The sequence below is a fragment of the Cebus imitator genome, unplaced genomic scaffold, assembly GCF_001604975.1.
Source record: "Cebus imitator isolate Cc_AM_T3 unplaced genomic scaffold, Cebus_imitator-1.0 Scaffold297, whole genome shotgun sequence".
Classification (NCBI taxonomy): domain Eukaryota; kingdom Metazoa; phylum Chordata; class Mammalia; order Primates; family Cebidae; genus Cebus; species Cebus imitator.
This window is the reverse complement of record NW_016107612.1, coordinates 974423-994985: the sequence shown is the minus strand read 5'-3', so window position 1 is coordinate 994985 and position 20563 is coordinate 974423. Positions and strand designations below refer to the sequence as shown.

General features: G+C 51.3%; 1 protein-coding gene across 2 annotated transcripts in view; it reads right to left on the bottom strand.

Moving 5' to 3' along the window:
• The window catches only part of CNGB1 (cyclic nucleotide gated channel subunit beta 1), a 93678-nt gene that overhangs the window by 13945 nt on the left and 59170 nt on the right, over nucleotides 1-20563 (bottom strand). For both annotated transcript variants that reach the window (XM_037729281.1, XM_037729282.1), the window contains 10 exons: nucleotides 19945-19995; nucleotides 19088-19174; nucleotides 16802-16866; nucleotides 15655-15777; nucleotides 7195-7336; nucleotides 6296-6455; nucleotides 4589-4686; nucleotides 4412-4495; nucleotides 580-698; nucleotides 182-328 (listed from right to left, as the gene is read on the bottom strand). In XM_037729281.1, coding sequence (XP_037585209.1) covers nucleotides 182-328; nucleotides 580-698; nucleotides 4412-4495; nucleotides 4589-4686; nucleotides 6296-6455; nucleotides 7195-7336; nucleotides 15655-15777; nucleotides 16802-16866; nucleotides 19088-19174; nucleotides 19945-19995 — 1076 coding nt within the window. The remainder of the gene's footprint in view (nucleotides 1-181; nucleotides 329-579; nucleotides 699-4411; nucleotides 4496-4588; nucleotides 4687-6295; nucleotides 6456-7194; nucleotides 7337-15654; nucleotides 15778-16801; nucleotides 16867-19087; nucleotides 19175-19944; nucleotides 19996-20563) is intronic.

The window sequence follows — 20563 nt, the reverse complement described above, 5'->3', positions numbered from 1 at the left end:
CGCTTGAACCAGGGTGGCAGAGGTTGCAGTGAGCCAAGATTGAGCCACTGTACTCCAGCCTGGGCAACAGAATGAGACCGTCTCAAAAAAAAAAAAAAAAAAAGATAAAGGTACTATGGTTATGTAAGAGAAATTCCTTGTCCTTAGCAATTTTTTATTAAATGAAAGAAAAGTTACATACCTAGCTTTCTTCCGCAGTAACTTCTGAGACTCAGGATAATGCACCAAAATCTCATTCAGGTCCTTCTTATCCAGGATGAAGAGGTTGGCAAACCCATGGGCCACCACGTTGGCCGTGCGCCTGTTCCCGCCCCCAACAGCCAGCAAGCTGGGGCAGAGAAGGGAGGAAGGACACCCTTCAGAGACTGCAGCTTTGGTCACATTCAGATCTTCACTTCCCGTGTGTGGCGCACAATGGTGGCCCCACACAGATGAGAGCCTGCCCCAACCCCATCCCCACATACATTAGCAGGTGCCTGTGCTGCATCTGCCATGCCTTAGGCACTCCCACTGCCCGCTGGCCACCTCCTTTCCCAGCCCTTGCGCCAGGCCCCTCACTTTCCCCCAGCTACCTCTGACCTTATTTCTCCAAACACAGATCCAGCTTTCAGCGTCACCAGCACAGATTTCCCATCAGGGCCACCCAAGACCTGCACTTGCCCTGCCTGGATGATGTACATCTCGCGGCCGATCTCCCCCTGAAACAGAGAAGGGACAAGTCCTTCTGCCCATCCCCCAAAGTCACCAGAGAAGGGGCCAGAGCTGGGTCCGGAGGCTGGAGGTCAGGCGGGGAGGAACCTAGGCGCGGGGGTCCAGCCCTGCCACCACAACCTGGGCTGTTGTATGGGGCCAGTCACTTCCCTCTCGGGCCTCAGTCTCCTCATCTGTAGACTTGGGGGAGTGGCTACCCCATGCCTTGCCTAACCCACAGGATTGCAGTGATGTCATGGAATGGGAGGAGCCAGCTAACCTGGGAGGTGCAGATATAATGGAATTCTGCAAATTTCCAGTTAGACTCACTGATGGAGGCAGGGCAAATCAGGTAGCAGTTCCTACCAGCAAATTATGTCTACGCCTGGTACATCTCAGGGGCTCGGGAAGCATTTGCTAATTGCAACAGGAAGGGTAACAACAATAACGACAGTATTCAAATTGCTTTTTTTTTTTTTTTTTGAGATGGAGTCTTGCTCTGTCGCCCAGGCCAGAGTGCAGTGGCACGATCCTAGCTCACTGAGACCTCTACCTCCCAGGTTCAAGCAATTCTTGTGCTTCAGCTTCCCGAATAGCTGGGATTACAGTCATGTGCCATCACACCTGGCTAATTTTTGTATTTTTAGTAGAGACAGGGTTTCACCATGTTGGCCAGGCTGGTCTCGAACTCCTGGCCTCAAGTGGTCTGCCTGCCTTGGACTCCCTAAGTGCTGGGATTACAGGCATGAGCCACCACACTCAGCCCCGAATTGCTTTATGCGGTATGCTACTCATCCTCAACAATCCTCAGAGTTGAAATCACTAGCTGCCCAGGGTCACCAAGCTAGGACGAGGCAGAGCTGGGATCTGAACCCAGGCAGTCTGCTTCCAGAGTTCAAGGTGGTTATGGGTTGAATTATGTACCCCCTCCCAAATTCATATGTTGAAATCCTCAACCTCAGTGTTCCTGAGGATAGTGTCATCACTGATGTAATTCCTGAAGATGAGGTCCTTCTGGAGTCAGGTGGGTCCCTAACCCAATAGGACAGATGTCCTAATAAAAAGGGAAGTGTAGACACAAAGACAGGCATAGAGACAAGAGGATGTGAGGAGACCCAGAAACGAGATGACCACCTACAGGCCGAGAAGAGAGGCCACCCAGCTTGTGGTAGAGTGGCGCAGAGCCACGGCTGCCTGGCAAACGAATACAATGGCCTTAATCCCAAATTAAACTGAGTGCATGCATGAATGAATAGCCTGCTTTGGACTGCAATTAGAAACACCTAGTCTGCCACGAGCCTTCCAATCCTCATGACTTCATGCGCCCCTGTCCTGGCCAGCTACCTATAAGTCACATGTGTTTAAAAGGGGAGGAGGAGGTCTACAGAAAAAAAAAATAATAATAATGAAAAAGGGAGCCGGATGCGGTGGCTCATGCCTGTGGTCCAGCACTCTGGGAGGCCGAGGCGGGTGCATCACCTGAGGTCAGGGGTTTGAGACCAGCCTGGCCAACATGGTGAAACTCTATCTCTACTAAAAATACAAAAATCAGCTAGGCATGGCGGCAGGTGCTGTTAATTCCAGCTACTTGGGAGGCTGAGGCAGGAGACTCGCTTGAACCCAGGAGGTAGATATGGCAGTGAGCTGAGATCATGCCACTGCATGCCACCCTTGGCGAGAAGGTGGGACTTCATCTCACACAAACAAACAAATAATAAATAAAGGGTCAGGGAAGTGACCAAGGACAGTAACTTGGTCACACTTTTGACTTGACAAAAATTTCCTGTGCATTTCACACATGCATGACCCTCTTAACAAAAAGGAAGAGAGGCTGGCCTCCCTGCTTCTATTTAGTTTGACAAGGGTGAAAGGGTGAGGGGACCCTCACCTCACCAACCAGCCTTCGGGGTGTCTCAGAGAGATCCCTGCAGAGAAAAACCAGACAGCAGAGGGCGCCCTTCACACGTGCTCACCAATTGCTCAATTTAATTTGCAATCACAGACACTCGATTCACCTTTTCTCATTTAAAGCAAACTGCATCACCCACGAAGATAACAGCAACAGGGCTGGCACCTGCTGTGTCCCAGGCACAGTGTTAAGCTCTGTACGCACATCTTATTCAGTCCTCAAGACCACCCCTTGAAGGAGGTACTGTCAACATCCCCTACTTTATCCATGAGATGAGCAGGATTCAGAGAGGGCAAGCCACTCGCCCAACGCTGCACAGCCAGGAAGTGGCTCCAATGTCAGGCAAGTCACTCTATTGCTCCCAAACCCCTCTTGGCCTCTAAGGTTGCAGCTGTAAATTTGCAGCCCTCCGCAGCATCCTTTTCCCCCCTTCACCTTGGCTCTCTGCTTCCAGAAACTTCACTGCTGTACACAGCATATAACCTGGAGACAGGGACCTTCTTGGGCACAGGGATTCCCAAGTCTTACAGAGCCTGCTTGGGTAATGTTTTCCCCGCCGTCTGCACACCCAGACTTGCTAACAGCTCTGTGGAGGTTAATAAGGTTCAGAGGACTGAAACCTGGGTTCCTGCCCCTCCCCTCCCTCACCAAGTGACCTTGGTCTCACCTTGAACCCCAATGACAGGGAGCAGAAAGGGGCTCTAGACATTGTCAGGCCCCAGGATTCAACCCCTGATGTTTTCTGGGATCAGTGGGTGAAGCTGAGCAGGGAGGGGCTCCTGGAGAGGATCAATGAGGAGTGGTCGGGCTGTGGCATCAGGAAGGGAGGTCATGATGCCCCCCTTTGGGGCAACCTTTTCTCCACCCCAGCTGGCTCTTGCTATTTGAAAAAGTGGAGCAAAAAGTGGACCCAGTGCTGGCAGATTTTCTATTTTCAGCCAGAGATCTGAATTTTTCTATGAAATCTTCATAATTTTATTTATTTACTTAGAGTCTCGTTCTGTCACTCAGGCTGGAGTGCAGTGGTGTGATCTCAGCTCACTGCAACCTCTGCCTCCTGGGTTCAAGTGATTCTCCTGCCTCAGCCTCCTGGGTAGCTGGTCCTACAGGCATGCGCCACCACGCCCGGATTTTTTTTGTATTTTTAGTAAAGACAGGGTTTTACCGTGTTAGCCAGGATGGTCTCCATCTCCTGACCTCTATGACCTGCCCACCTCGGCCTTCCAAAGTTCTGGGATTACAGGCACGAGCCACAGTGCCCAGCTGAAATATTCACATTTTTAAAGGTTGGGGACCAATTCAACATTTTTTTTAAATTAGAAAAAAAAACAAAAACCCATAGAATACATGTGTACTGGATCTTCCCCAAAGCCCACCAGCTTGCATCCTCTGACCTAAGCCCACCCCTTCTCCTACCCCATTTTCCTGATGGGAAACCGAGACCCCAGAAGCAGTTCCAGCTGCACAGTCAAGGCCCTGCCCCTCTTCAGCCTCCGCAGTTTCTCTTTCTGTAAGGCGCGGGTGGAGGGGGTCTTTGTCCTGCCCCCCATGGTCCCGTGTCAAGGGAGCAGAGGAAATCCTTGCGAAGCCTGAGGCACATGTGTGTTGCCTGCACAGAGCCGGCAAAGCTTCCTAATCCACTCCGCGCTTAGGTCTGCTCAGGTCTCCGCAGCACAAAGCTGCAGCCACTCCTCTCCCGCCCCACCAATCTCGCTCTGCCCTTGGGCCAGCAGGCGTCCCTCCAGCTCAGTTCCCTGAAAGCCAGAGGGATTATGAACCCGGGATCCCGTGGTGGCTCCCGGGCCAGCTCACCTTCTTGCACACATAGTCGTTGGGCAGGTAGACAACGGAACGAAGCCTCTTCAGCATGTCAAAGATCATCTGTCGGTCACAGCCCTGTCCCGGTGAGGAAGCAAAAGGAACGCTGTTTAGAGAAGATTGGGCTTGGAGCCTCCCACAGCCCTGAGGGCGAGGCACCAAAGGGTGTACCTGAAAAAGTGCAACTTGGCTAACAATGTCGTAGTTCACATCGATGGCCAGGTCCAGCCGCATCTTGTCTGGAAGCTGCACCATCAGCTCTGACTCATCTGTGAACAAGGCCTGGCAGGGGTCAGAGGCAAGGCCGGGCCCCACCCCTGGCACATATATGAGCCAAGTGCCCGCCTACCAGCTCACCAGGGCACACCAGTGCCTGCCACACGGAACCACTCTAGATTTGTAGAGCACCTTCTCTCGCCTCCAGGCCTTTGCCGATACCGCTTCCTCTGCCAGGAGCACTCCTATCCATTTCCCAAAATCCTACTCATTCTTCAGGACCTAGCACTAATGTCACCTCTTCCAGGAAGGCTTCCCTTGACATGCCCCACTCAGCTACTATGTTAGTAGCCCCTGTGCTGTTGCAGTGGTTCCCACTCCCCTGTAAGGACAACATCAGCATTTTTTTTTAAGGCAAAGTCTCGCTCTATCTCCCAGGCTGGAGTGCAGTGGCATGATCTCAGTTCACTGCAACCTCTACCTTCCCACTTCAAGCAATTCTCCTGCCTCAACCTCCTGAATTTCTGGTGCAACAGGTGCCTACCACGCCCTGCTACTTTTTTGTATTTTTAGTAGAGATGGCATTTCACCATGTTGGCCAGGCTGGTCCCAAATGCCTGACCTCAGGTGATCCACCCACTTCAGCCTCCCAAAATGCTGGGATTATAGGCACAAGCCACTGCATCTGGCCAAGCCAGACACTTTTTAATAGAGTGTTTTATAAAGATTATCTTAGTTTTTAGTTTTGGTTAAAATAATTTTTTTAAATACTTCGAACCCTAAGAAGCTAAAAAATTTTTTTTTTCTTTTAGAAATGAAGTCTCACGACATTGCCCAGGTTGGTCTGAAAACTCCTGGGCTCAAGCGATCCACCCACCTCAGCCTCCCAAAGTGCCGGGATTATAGGCATAAACCACCGCACATGGACTTATTTTTATTTTTCTGAGACAGGGTCTTACTCTGTCACCCAGGCTAGAGTGCAGCGGCACAGTCACAACTCACTGCAGCCTCGACTTCCTCAGGGTCAAGCGATCCTCCAGCCTCAGCCTCCTGAGTAGCTGGGACTACAGGCATGCACCAACACACCCAGCTAAATTTTTTGACTTTTTGTAGAGACAGGGTTTTACCATGTTGCCCGGGCTGGCGGATCACCTGAGGTCAGGAGTTCGAGACCAGCCTGACCAACATGGTAAAACCCCATCTCTACTAATAATATAAAAATGAGCCGGGTGTGGTGGTGTGGGCCTGTGATTCCAGCTACTTGGGAGGCCAAGGCAGGAGAATCACTCGAACCTGGGAGATGGAGGTTGCAGTAAGCTGAGATTGCTCCACCTGCACTCCAGTCTGGGTTACGGAACAAGACTCCATCTCAAACAAACAAACTGCACTTTGCTCTCGGATGGGACGCATTTCAAGGTGGGTGGAGTGAGGGGAGCAGGCACACAGAAGACAAACCCCACCAAGTCTTCAGGGATCTCACGCCCCTGCTAGAGGCACCTCAGAGGCCCCACTGCGCCTCTCTCACACCAGTGTTGAGGCCACAGCCAAGAGAGGCCCTAGTGCTCAGGGCCTCAGAGACACAGAGGAGGAGGGGGGCACCCTGAGGGCCGGGCAACAGGAGTTGGCTGGGAGCTGGTGGCCGCCAGGGCATGACCGTCTTACCCAGCATGCCTTGTGATTGCCAGGTGTACTCGTACCAGGTCTTGACGCGGTTCTGCACGGACTTGGGGATCTTGTAGAAGTTCATGTACTTCACCGTGCTGTCCATGCAGCTGCGGTAGTAGGTCTGGCCCGCGGTGGCGGCCCCTACCACGTCTCTCATCTGCAGGGGATAGTTAGGAGAGGTCAAGGAAGCCGCTGGGTCATGGGAGGGCTATTCCCTGGGTTTGGGATGTGTCACTTGACACAGACCAGGGGCATGTGCTCCCCGCGGGGCATGGGGATGGGGGGGGAGGCAGATGTCCTCACACAGAGAAGGTTTTACTGAAGGGAAGTTCTGCCTCCAACATGGATGTAGAGAGAGGGAGGGAGACTGCCAGCCCCTTGGTGGCTCAGGTCCCTGGGACCACCCTGGGGGGCATAGCTCCTTGGGCTGGGCTGATCCTGGCACAACACAGTCCCTCGGTGCCAGTGGCCACTTTGTCTGACTCCATGCTGGAGGAAATAGGAAGCCAGTATGTGCTGTTCCTTGGGACGGGGCCCTTCAAAGGTAACTTTGAGGACCTCTGACTGTCACCTTGTGTCCCTACCAGAATGTAAGATGCTGCCCCAGCACACCAGAAACCCCAGGGGTTTCTCCCAAAGGGAACAGCCCAAATCCTCAGTCTCTGCAGAAAACCATTCAGCCCAGAGCACCCAGAGGAACTGACCTCAGAGGGGGAACAGGGCCGAGCTCACCAGCACCACCACCCCACAGGGCCCAGTGCTGCAGCTCCTCTCAGTCCACTGTTCTTTCCCACGCTTAATCCAAAAGGACGGGGCGCAGAGAAGGACATTTCTGGTAACAGTGGGAGGGGGCCTACAGTCAGGTGGGGTGGGAATCCTGGTTGGTGTCCTGATACCTGTCCGATCATCACAGAGAAAGCAAAGACGCCTGTAAAATAATTCAGCAGCTGGAAGACAATTTCAAAGAGCGTCTTGGGGTCAGGCAGCCCCCCAATGGTGATGAGGGTCTTCACAGCAAAATAGTAACAGCGAATATAACTGGAAAGAGAGGAGAAAGGGAACCTGGGTCATCACAGGCCCTACTCTGCCACCCCTGAGTGGTCTGGCTCAGACACATCTGATAGATGCGTATTGTACAAAAGACAGAAACCCTTTACAGCTCATAAATGCAGGAAAAACCACCTCCAGCACATGTAGAGCCTGTTGCTGTTTGCAGAGCAGGTTCACACATGCTATCGGGTGTGGTTGTGTCTCTAGGGACAGGGTGTCATCCCTATTTACAGATGTGGAAACTGAGGTTCCCCAGGATTTTCAGGAAGAGTTGGCAGGAGGCCAGACGAGGGTCTTCCAACTCCTAATGACAGGGCTCCCTCAGTTTCCTTCAATGTTCCTTCAATTTCCAATCTTTTCATTTGCTATCCCCTGCCATGTTGGCTTGTGAAAAGCAAAAACAACATCAAGTTTGGGAAATATCTTGAGGAGGACTTTTTCTGACCCTCCTTCTTGCCCATCCATTTTCCAGATAGTGAAACTGAGGCCCCCAAAGGGGAAGGGCACACCCGTGGTCACCAGCTGATAAGCACCAGAGCTGGGTGCTGTCTGCTTCTCTGAGATGCCATCCACTAGCAGTAACCCCCTGACACAGGCTTGTGAATTTTTGGAAGGGAGGTATGGGAGTTGGGGTCCTACTGTGTGGTAAAAGCCATAGGAAATGCCCCCAAGTGCTCTAGTCTAAATGTATCCTCCAAAACTGAGGTGTTAGAAACTTGATTCCCAATGCGATGGTGTTGGGAGGTAGGGCCTTTGGGCACTGTTTAGGTCACAAGGGCTCTGCCCTCATGAACAGAAATATAAAGCCTTATATAAAGCTGTTATATGAGGTTCTGAGGGAGGGTTTTCGCTCCTATCATCCTTCTGCCTTCTGCCTTCTGCCATGTGAGGACGGCACTCCTTCTCCAGTGGACATTGTGGCATTCAAGACACCATCTTGGAAGCAGAGAGCAGCCGTCACCAGATGCCAGCAGCTTGATCTTGGATTTCCCAGCTTCCAGCCAGAACAGTGAAAAATAAGTTTCTGGCTTTTTTGTTTTTTTGTTTTTTGTTTTTTTAGATGGAGACAGAGTTTTGTTCTCATTCCCCAGGCTGGAGTGCAATGGCGTGATCTCAGCTCACCGCAACCTCTGCCTCCTGGGTTCAAGCGATTTTCTTGCCTCAGCCTCCTGAGTAGCTAGGATTACAGGCGAGTGCCACCACAATGCCTGGCTAATTTTTGTATTTTTAGTAGAGACAGGGTTTCACCATGTTGGCCAAGCTGGTCTCGAACTCTTGACCTCAGGTGATCTGCCCACCTCGGCCTCCCAAAGTGCTGGGATTACAGGCGTGAGCCACCATGCCCGGCCAGTTTCTGTTCTTTCTATGTTACCCAGTCTCACGTATTTTACAAGAGCAGCTCAAAAGGCACTAAAACACGAAGGTTGTGTGTGATTATCACAGAGCAGCAAGGGTCCCTCTGACACCTGTCCACACCTCAGGCTGAGTCCTCCCTGGGTCAGCAAAGGTGAGGTCAGAGGGCCTAGAGACCGGGCAGTCCCAGCAGGCTTTCCTTCACCAGCTATTTATGCAGCATCCTAGATAGAACATGGGCTCCGGATGAGGCCGCCTGAGCTCAGCCACCTTCTAGCTGTATAACTTGGACAAATGTCTCTCTCTCTCTCTCCAAGCCTCAGTTTCCTTCTCCCTAAGATGGAGATGGCAATAGAATGTCCCTCTCAAAAGACCATGAAGACAAAATGAGATGCCAGAAGACAGCCTGGCATGTGGTGGACTCTCAGCAAGGGAAGTCACAGCCTTCACAGCTCTCCTTGCCTGCCACAGGGAACAGAACAGACTTGCCCATATCCTCAAGAAGTTCGTGGCCCAGTGGGGACAGGCAGGTAATGTGCAATGCGTTCTGGAAGGAGGAAGCAGAGGTTGCTGGGGAGTGTGGTGGGGGCTCTGCCTCTGATAGCTGCGGGGCCTTGGGCAACACTGCGGACTGCCCTGCACCTCCCCATCACCTGTTGCCTAAAAGTTTCAGAACCCAGGACAGGCCAATCAAGCCACTGTCATACTGGTTCTGGCCATCAGAGGGCGCGTGAAGCAGCATTTAGCCGAATGGAGCAGCCGCCAACTCTGCAGACCCCTGGGCTGTCCGGGAGCTGGGTGCTTATGCCACTGGGTCACCAACAGAGAGAGGACATAGGCACGATGTCCACAAAGCTCTGGCTTTACCCCAAACCCTTTCAGGTTGGAGGAATCTTCCAATGACATGGCACATCTTAGGGCCTCCCTGAAGTCTCGTCTCCTTGCCTTCCACGCTACTGGGTCTGCGGGGACCCTCTGTGCTTCAGGCTGGGCAGAACCGAGGCAGGAGAGCCCTGGGGCAGGAGGCAGGGTCTGGCATTTGCAGGCGCTTGGGACCTCGAGCCCCCAGCACACAGCAAGCCCTCCACAAATGCTCGCTTTGTAAAAGTTCCTAATATTGGAATTTCTGAGGAATCCTCCTTTGTTACTCATACTTGGTTCACATGTTGGGGTTCCCTGCAGGATGTCATTTGGGAAACAGTATTTCTGCCAAGGAAGTGTGCCCTTCCCTCTGCTGGGCAGCTAGAGCTCCTCCCATAGAGGGTCCTGCAGAAGGAGGTCCCAGACTGCTGTCCCCCTGCCCCACCCTGCTCTGTTTACCCTCCCTTCCCCAAGCTGCCCAGTGACGGATGTGCCAGGCTTAGCCCCAGGGAGGAGAGTTCTTAGTTTATTGGGGCACAAGCGCCTTTGAGAATCTAGAGAAAGCCAGCACTGTTTCCCTAGAAAAGCCCAAATATTCTCAAATTTTAGCTCCACAAAAAATCAAACATCGCATGTTCTCACTCATAGGCGGGTGTTGAACAATGAGAACACATGGACGCATGGAGGGGAGCACTACACACTGGGGTCTGTAGGGGAAATAGGGGAGGGACAGCGGCGGGTGGGGAGTTGGGGAGAGATAGCATGGGGAGAAATGCCAGATATAGGTGATGGGGAGGAAGGCAGCAAATCACACTGCCACGTGTGTACCTATGCAACAATCTTGNTGAGAACACATGGACACAGGGAGGGGAGCACTACACACTGGGGTCAGTTGGGGGGAAATAGGGGAGGGACGGTGGGGGGTGGGAAGTTGGGGAGAGATAGCAAGGGGAGAGATGCCAGACATAGGTGATGGGGAGGAAGGCAGCAAATCACACTGCCACGTGTGTACCTATGCAACAATCTTGCATGTTCTTCACATGTACCCCAAAACCTAAAATGCAATAAAATAAAATAAATAAAATAAAATCACCTGGGAAAAAAAAATTTAGCTCCAATGTCCAGGGGGGGTTGTGACCCCTCAAATCCCTATACCCCAACGTGCTGGCTTCCCACAACAATAGCCATAGCGTGGTGGGTCGGGGTACCAGCTCCTGTTCAGGCCCAGGTTAGACGTGCTACACATATTTATTTATTATTTCTCATAAGAAATCTAGATATCGGCGGGCGCAGTGGCTCATGCCTGTAATCCCAGCACGTTAGGAGGTTGAGGTGGGCAGATCATGAGGTCCGGAGTTTGAGACCTGCCTGGCCAACATTACCTGAAACCCTCTCTCTACTAAAAATACAAAAATTAGCCTGGCATGGTGGTTGGCACCTGCAATCCCAGCTACTCGGGAGGCTGAAGCAGGAGAATCATTTGAACCCGGGAGGTGGAGTTTGCAGTGAACTGAGACCGTGCCATTGTACTCCAGCCTGGGCAACAGAGCAAGACTCCATCTCAAAAAAAAGAGAAGAAAAGAAATGTGGATGTAATTTACCCCCATTGTGCATAAGGGAATACTGGGTCTCAGAAAGGGTAAGGTCACAGAGCTCAATTCCACGCAGAACTTGCGTTCTCCCCTTTGCATAGAAAGGGCCTTCAAGTCCCTCTCTGCCTCCTGGTGAAGGGTTAAATGAATGAGGAAGTGAATGAATGAATGGTCTGGTCAGGGCTCAGGAGCAGGGCTGTGAATGGGAGCGGGTAACAGGGCCACTGGTGACAAGGGGGAGCATTAGACCTTGACCCCACCCCTGATACTCTCCAGCCCACAGAAGCTGTCAGGAACTCCCCTCCTGCCTGCCTGGGCTGCCGTGGCCTCTGGGACGTCTGTTTTGAGACAAAGTCTCACTCTGTCGCCCAGGCTGGAGTGCAGTGGCACAATCTCAGCTCACTGCAACCTCCGCCTCCCAGGTTCAAGCGCTCTCCCCATCTCAGCCTCTTGAGTAGCTGGAATTACAAGCATGCACCACCATGCCCAGCTAATTTTTATATTTTTTGTAGAGAGGGGGTTTCGCCATATTGCCCAGGCTGGTCTTAAACTTGTGAGCTCAAGCGATCCGCCTGCCTCAGCCTCCAAAAGTGCTGGGATTACAACATGAGACACCGCAACTGGCCTGGGTCATCTCTGTAAAGGCATGGCCCCCTCAGGCCAGGGCTCAGAGGGCGAGAGCCATGGCCATGGTGGCTGAGGTTGGGGCATCTGTACTCGGAGGGGACGTTCTGAACAAAGAACCCCTCTATGAAGAAGCCACCTTGGAAGCAAGTGACCCACCTGTTCCTACTAAGGACAAGGGCCTGGAGCTGGACAGCTGGACCTCGGGCATTTTGTGTCACTATTGGGCACAGCCCAGAGTGAGGTGGAGCCCCCTTCAGTGACTAACTCCTACTGGACCTTTCCTTCTTCCACCTTCTCATCCTCACTGTGGCCAATTGAGCGCCCACTGTGCCCAGGCCCTAGGGCAGCAGCTCAGAGGCATCCACTCCTCAGTCACCTCTTTAAGGTGGGTGTCCCAATTGCAGCCCCATTTTGCAGGTGAGGTAACTGAGGCCCAGAAAAGAGAAGTGGCCTGTCTCCACCGCCAGGGGGCAGCTCTAGAAGTCACACCTGGGACTCCTCATCCCTCGTCCCTCAAGCCTCCACTCTGACTCTGCAGGCCCCCACCCCATGCATCCCTCCTGCCCACACTGCCCTCCCTCCCCAGCACCCGGTCAAGCCACCCCTTGGCCTGGAGGGTTTGCTGCTGTTGCTGACACAGCAGGGCCCCTTGCTGGCTCTCTGCTGCCTCCCCTCTCTCAGTGCTCCCTCCCATCAGAGAGGGTGGGCTTTCCGAGAGCCCTCCCTCTGCTCACTCTCCTGCTTAAGGCTTTTGACAGACAATTTCGGCTCACCACAACCAGGGGAGAGAGTGTCACCTTCAACACCATCCAGCCTTAAAATGGGGTGCATGCCTATAACCCCAGCACTATGGGAGGCCAATCGCAGGCAGATGGCTTGAGCTCAGGAGACTGAGACCAGCCTGGGCAACACAGCAAAACTTCATCTATACAAACAATTAGACAGGTGCAGTGGTATGTGCCTGTGGTCCCAGCTACTTGGGAGGCTGAGGTGGGAGGATCACTTGAGGCTGGGAGGTGTAAGTTACAGTGAGCTAAGATGGCACAACTGCACTCCAGCCTGGGCAACAGAGAGCAAGACCCTGTCTCAAAAACTAATAATAATTTAGGTGGAATATATATAGGAACTCTCACTACTTTCCAATGGACCTCTCTATAAACTTCAAGTCACTCTTTTAAAAAATTAAGTCTGTTCATCACAATAATTTAATTTTTTTTTTTTTTTGACAGGCTCTTGCTCTCTGTTGCCCAGGCTGGAGTACAGTGGCACAATCTCAGCTCACTGCAACCTCTCCATCCCGGGTTCCAGCAATTCTCCTGCCTCAGCCTCCTGAACAGCTGGGATTACAGGCGTGCATCACCATACCTGGCTAATTTTTGTATTTTTAGTAGTGTTGTGGTTTCGCCATGTCGACTAGGCTGGACTCGAGCTCCTGGCCTCAGGTGATCCACCCACCTTGGCCCCCCAAAGCCCTGGGATTACAGGCATGAGTCACTGCACCTGGCTAAAAACTTTTAAACTCTCTGTAACTTTTGATGACTTTTGCTGGAATCAACTATGCTCATGCCCACTTCCCCCACACCCTCTGGCCACCAGGTTGGCACTTTTCCTTTTCATCAAGGAAGATGGTACAGCAGTTAGGACTCTGTGGCCACAACACCTGGGTTCAAATTCCAGCTCTGTAACTCATGACCTATGTGTCCTTGGGAACTAGTATCTGCTACCTCATCTGTGAAATGAGGATGGGATGATACCTATCTGATGTGCTGGTTGTGAGTTATCATGTTCAGTGCTTTAAACAGGGATGGCATGAAACAGGTGTCCTACAAGGCTTGCTGCTTTGATGAGACTTGTCATCATCATCGTCACCATCATCATCATTGTAAACCAAAAATAAATTCTAAGGCCCCCAACCATCTGAATGGACCCCTCCTCTTGGCCAAGGGCTTTCCATAGTGATCTAAAAACCTAATTCAGCCTATGAAGGAAGAGGGGGTGGGACACGCCTCTTTATACCCCTGCAGCGTCAACATCAACACAGACTTTAAGTCTGGTGAGAAACATTATAGTGTCTTCTCTCTAAAGCCCGCTACATGGAGGCTTCATCTGCATGAAAACACCTAGATCACCACAACCCCTTATCATAAACCAGACACTCCTTTCCACTGATAATAAGTCTTTCAGGCCAGGCACAGTGGTTCACGCCTGTAATCCCGGCACTTTGGGAGGCCGAGTCGGGTAGATCACAGGCCATCAGTTCGAGACCAGCCTGACCACCATGGTGAAACTCCGTCTCTACTAAAAATACAAGAATTAGCTGGGTATGGTGGCATGCACCTGTAACCCCAGCTACTCAGGAGGCTGAGGCAGGAGAATTGCTTGAACCAGGAGGAGGAGGTTGTAGTGAGCCGAGATCATACCACTGCACTCCAGCCTGATCTGTCTAAAACTAAAGTAAGTGTTTCAACCAATTGCCAAGCAGGGAATTTTTATTTTTTATTTTTATTATTTGTTTTATTATTTTTTTTTAGACAGAGTCTTGCTCTGTCACCCAGTGCAATGGTGCAATTTCGGCTCACCACAACCTCCACCTCCTGGATTCAAGTGATTCTTGTTCCTCAGCCTATATAACTGAGACTGCACGCACTGCCACCACACGCAGCTAATTTTTGTATTTTTAGTAGAGACGGGGTTTCCCCATGTTGGTCAGGCTGGTCTTGAACTCCTGACCTCAGGTGACCCGCCCGCCTCAGCCTCCCAAAGTGCTGAGATTACAGGCATAAGCCACCGCACCCAGACTTTTTTTTTTCCAAGCAGAGAATTTTTAAATCTACGTATGACCTGGAAGCTACCCTTCCCTTTCAGTTGTCCTGCCCTTCCAGATCTAACCAATATAAACCTTACATTTATGTATTCATTGATGTATTACACATCCCTAAAATGTATAAAAGCAAGCTGCACCTGACCACCTTGGGCACACGTCATCAGGAACCCCCAAGGCTGTGTCACGGGCACATCCTTAACCTTGGCAAAATAAACTTTCTAAATTGATTGAAACGTGTACCAGATACTTTTTGGTTCACACATCATCATCATCCCTTTGGCAAGTCTCATAAGAGATGGCAGCTCTCTGATTGGCAAGTGGGTCTCATCTTGTTCACTGGCGCCTCCATGGTAGCGGTGCCTAGGGAGCTGTGCTGGGAAGTATTCTCTGGCCTCACTCGCTCTTGGCCGTGCCCGGGGAAGCAGGAGTAGAGGCACACATAGTGTATTTGCCCACCCTACTAGACTTTGGATGTGGAAAGGATCTGCCTAGCAAGTCTCGTTCATACCAGTATCTCCCGCCTGACACACTCAGATGCTCAGGAAACCTTAGCTTAGGGAAGATGTGGTGATGTGGCTCTTTTTCTATTTTTATCTTTTGAGATGGAGTTTCACTCTTGTTGCCCAGGCTGGAGTGCAATGGCACGATCTCAGATCACTGCAACCTCTGCCTCTTGAGTTCAAGCGATTCTCCCACCTCACCCCCCACACCCAGTAGCTGGGATTACAGGATCACATCACCACGCCTGGCTAATTTTTGTATTTTTAGTAGAGACGGGGTTTTACCATGTTAGCCAGGCTGGTCTCAAACTCCTGACCTCAGGTGACCCGCCCACCTCAGCCTCCCAAGTGCTGGGATTACAGGTGTGAGCCATCATGCCCGGCCCAAGACGTAGCTCTTGAGCCTTGTCATGCCAGCGATTCCTTAGGAGCAAACTGGCCTTGGCAACACAGCAGCAATGATGCTCCTTCCTGGAGTCTCTGTGCTGTGAATTATAAAGAACAGGAAGATCACCCAGGTGTGGTCCCGGGAGGACGACTGTGGCTCACCTGTTTCCCACGCCATCGTAAACCCAGTGAGTGGAGCCGAGGCCCTGATAGGCGGACGCCCAGTAATAAAGACAGGAATTCAAATGCAGGCTGTAGAGAAGGTAGGCTGTGGTCCTGATGACCCTGCAGAAGGAACGCAGCGCATGAACACAGTGGTGGAAGGGGGCGGCGAGGGGTACACACCTGGCCAGTGGGAGCCAACCCATGGCTGGGCTGCCAGATTGGATGCTTTGTTGAGATTGCACCAGTTAGGAAGTGTGGTGCTTGAATGGGGTGTTGTCAGGAGCTGGGGCTAGAATTGGCACAGAAGTAGCAGAGCTGCCTGTGCACTGGGCAAGTGGAGGGGCCAGAGGGGAAATGTGGGAGGAGGGGCGGGAAGGAGTGATGTGTGCAGAGGAGTTGAAGCTGGGCCGTGTTGCCCCGGAAGAGATGTGGACAGGAACCTTGCTCCCTAGCACAGCCTGGCTGGTCTTGCACCCCATCCTTAGACATCTGTGACATGGTCGCTGCCACCTTACATCTGTTCCCTTTCTGTGAGAGCCGGCTGGGGACTCCAGTTCCTGGAGCTGAGGCCAAAATGATGCCCAGCTGGCTGCAATGCTGGTAAGCCCGTCTTGCCGGCTGATGTGTGCCCTCATCACAGTGGGGGGCATCAGATATTCCTGGTTCTCTAAATAACAAACGTTTCTCCAGGAAAGGGGAGGGACCAGGAAGTCGCCTGGCTTCCAGTGGAGACAGGGCCTGGAAGTCAGTAGGGGTAGAAAATGCCTTGCTGTATATTCTAGGTGTAAACTTCCTGTGGTGTGTGTGTGTGTGTGTGTGTGTGTGTGTGTGTGTTTTGTGTGTGTGTCATTTGTATGTGTTGTGTGTGTACGTTGTGTGTATGCCGTTTGTGTCATGTGTGTGCTGTTTGTGTCATGTGTGTGCCATTTGTGTCGTGTGTGCCATTTGTGTCATGTGTACATTGTGTTGTGTCATGTGTGTATTGTGCGTAGTGTGTCATTTGCATCGTGTGTGCATTGTGTGTCACGTGTCATGTGTGTTGTGTGTATTGAGTGTTGTGTCTGTTGTATGTGTTGTATGTGTGTATGTGTTGTGTGTTTGTGTGTTGTGTGTGTCCATGCATGCACACGCGGAAGAGTCTCACCTGTACACGTAGGCTTTGCTGAGGACGGATTCCAGGCGGTTGTTAAACTCGAAGAAGGCCATGTACTGGAGGGAGAGCAGGGCATGAGAGCAGTCCATTGCCCGCAGGTAGCTCGCTGCCCTCACGCCCACGGGTGCCAGGACTCAGGGCCCTTCCTGCAGCCCCCGGGAGGAGGGAACAGGACGGTGAGCATTCAAAATCAGAAGTCCTCGGCTCTTTGAGGGGTAGGGGCCAGAAACTCCATTTAGGAATCTGATGAAAGTCATTGCCTGTCTTCCCTTGGAAATGACATAAAATCCTGTTCTCACAATTTTAATGTAATTCCAGGGGACTCCTGGACCTTCTGAACCCTATCATGAGACTTTTAGGGGTGCAATGAATAAAGATGCTGCTGTTTTTATTGTTTCTTATAAAGAAAACAATTTTATAAAGAGACAGCATAACTAACACCCCACTCTTATATCCTTCGAATGTTTATTTATAATAATAAAGTATATTAATTGAGTATCTTTATATGACTGGCTTTTTTTTTTTTAAGAGACAGAGTCTCACTCTGTCACTCAGGCTGGAGTGCAGCAGTGCGATCATAGATCACTGCAGCCTCGAACTTCTGGGCTCAAGCAATTTTTCAGTCTCAGCCTCCTAAGTAGCTGGGACTACAGGCACACACCACCACTCTTGGGTAAGTTTTAAATTTTTTGTAGAGACAGGCTCTCACTTTGTTACCCAGGTTGGTCTCAAATTTCTCTGCTCAAGTGATCCTCCTGCCTTGGCCTTCTAAAGTGCTAGGATTATAAGCATGAGCCACCACGCCTAACCAGCATATACATTTATATACATTACCTTACTGCTTATTTACATATGAAATATGTGTTGTCATTCTCCTTTGGCAGAAACTGGTGCTCAGAGTAGTCCAGTAACTTGTCCAAAGCACACAGCTGGTATGTGAGAGACTCAGCATTCAAACTCAGGCCAGACTCAAAGCTGCAAGCTCTCTCCTTATGCTAAACCATCTCTGGATCTTTGTATTTATTTTTTGACATTTGAAAACAGTATTTATGAAGATTCCCTAAGGGATATGCCAGTCATCCAGGTGTTCATTTTAATTCCACCCACAGTTTAAACTGGAGGCAGAAAGAACAGGGGCTTGGATGCCTCACTCAGAAAGTTTTGTCCATGGCGTGGTGTTCAATGTTAGGCTGTGAGTTATGCCCTCTCACTGGGGCCACCACGTGAACCAAAATGTAGATCTCACCTCTAAATCTGGGGTGGAACTTGGGCCTGTGGACCCAACCTTCCACACTCTGATGTTTGGCTCTAAAGCAACCTCTGCAGCCCCTGGGAGGCTAGCATGGGTCAGAGAAGAATCATGCCAATTCCACTTTCCCCTTTCCTCTTGGCAGCCAGGAAGCTCAGAGGCAGTTTCCATGATCAATTCCACATAGGCGTGCTTTCTTTTCATCAGGGCACTTATGTGCCCCCTAGTTTTATCCACCCAGTTTCTCCAGGTTGTTCATGTTACTGCATTTGACTTTTTGTAAATTCCCTCAGTATTGTTTTCAGAAAAAGGCACCAGACATCATTTCAGGAGAGAGATGAATGTGATTCGTTGGTCAGCAAAATCCATTTGAGGGATCCCGAATACTCTGAGTGGCTGTCCACCCTGGTCACATGACAGGACCATGGCCAGATCTCTAGCCCACGCTGTGGCAGCCAGACCATCCTGGAGACTTTGGCTCTGCCCAGTGAGTGGCAGGGGGAACGGCTGGAAGGACACTGAGGCCTGGCCAGTGATGAGATGGGTGTCCGGCTGTGCATTCAAATCATCCCTGGCTCTTCATTGCTCCTGTGACCTAGAGCAAGTCCCTCAGCCTCTCCAAGCAGCAATTCCCCCATCTTTTAGACAGAGACCATCATAATACAGAAGCCCCCTCTTGGGAATCTCTATATTCACTGAGAGCATAAACAGTGGAGACAGATGACCTGCATTCAAATTTGGGCTCCACTCCCTCCTGGCTGTGTGACTTTGGGCAAATTACTTAACTTCTCTGTGCCCCGGTCCCTTCATTTGTAAAATGCTGGCAATAACACTACCTACCATGCAGCATCACAGAAGCACTAGCAATTGTAATGAACTCTCCACTAGGACACACATGGAATAAATGCATCTCCCCTCAGGCCATTCCTTGAGGATGCTCCCCTCCCCAGTGCTGCTGGTGGCAGAAGAGAAGATGCCAGTGTTGGTGCAGAGCTGAAGCCCTGGGGTGGTGGGCCCAGCTGTCCTACCTTTAAACAGCGGGGCAGGCGGAGGAGGGGGTTCACACCGACTTTCAAATAGAGAAAATCCAAAGGCAGGAGGCTGAGCAGGTCCATCTGAAATCCCAATGGGACACCATGGAGGTAAAACAGGTGACCCCAGAGTTGAGGGTGAGGGGAGTGAGAGGCGGTGTCTCTCCCTTCCATAGGAAGGTGAGGTCACAATGTCCCAGGAGAGCTTACAGCTACAGGGCAAAAGGTGTCCCACCAAAAGGCTCTTGTTTGGCTTCAAAGCTCAAGTCGCCAGCCCCAAGGGCAGGTTCATTATCCCCGATAGTGGCTGCTGTATCCCACCCAGCAGGGGCGGAAGTGGTACAGACACAATGAAAGGTAGCTCCTGGCCAGATATGGTGGCTCATGCCTGTAATCCCAGCACTTTGGGAGGCTGAGGTGGGCAGATCACCTGAGGTCAGAAGTTCAAGACCAGCCTGCCCAACATAGTGAAACCACATCTCTTCTAAAAACACAAAAATTAGCTGGGCGTGGTAGCGCACACTTGTAATCCCAGCTACTAGGGAGTCTGAGGCAGGAGGATCACTTGAACCTGGGAAGTGGAGGTTGCAGTGAGCCGAGATCATACCACTGCATTCCAGCATGGGAGACAGAGTTGGATCCTGTCTCAAAAAAAAAAAAAAAGGTGGCTTCTGGGACCACACAGCCTGTGCTCATCTCCTGGGGCTTTCGGCTTGGAGGATATTCCCACAGGGACCAGTATCCCTTGGTGTGGTAGAAACCACATCGAATGGGTCCCCCAGGCACCCAGGGCCCTCTGAGACACCCCCTTCTGAAACCCTGCAGACACTACAGCTTGCCTTCCCAGCACACACCTTGAAGCGGTGAGATTTCAGGTAGTTATTCCGCATGTCCTTTTTGTCCGTCTGAAAGAAAGGGAATCATGAGCTTAATCCCTGACCCTGTGGGGAGCAATTGTGAAATTCCCCCAAGAACCCCCACTCAAATGAGCGTAACAACCCTGAGGACCATCGGAGCCTTGGTGAAAGCCTTGAGTTTTACAGGTGGAGAAGTCCACCCACCGGGGAGGAGGGATTTGTTCCAGTCACCCAGCTAGATTCTGATTGATTGGGTGGAAAACGAGGATATTAAGCTCATTGTCTCTGTCCATTGGTCTCACCTGGACCATTTGCACATCTGTTTACTAAGGAACTGATAACCACTCTGATCAGGCCAGAAAAGAGGTTCTTCAAGGAAATCTCCTTACTCTAAATTGTTTAGAGGCAAAACCTCAACTTGTCTGCACACAGCAAAACAGGCACTGCAGGGGTGGAATTTTGGAAAGTGACCCACACTGGGAGACAGTGACTGTGCCTCCTGTTACTGAGAAGTCACAGTCAGGGCCTCAGTTTCCTCCCTGGTAAGGAGTTGGTGGGGGGGCTGGACCAGAGGCCAGGGTCTCACTGGCTCAAGTAAGAGAGCATCAGTGTATTC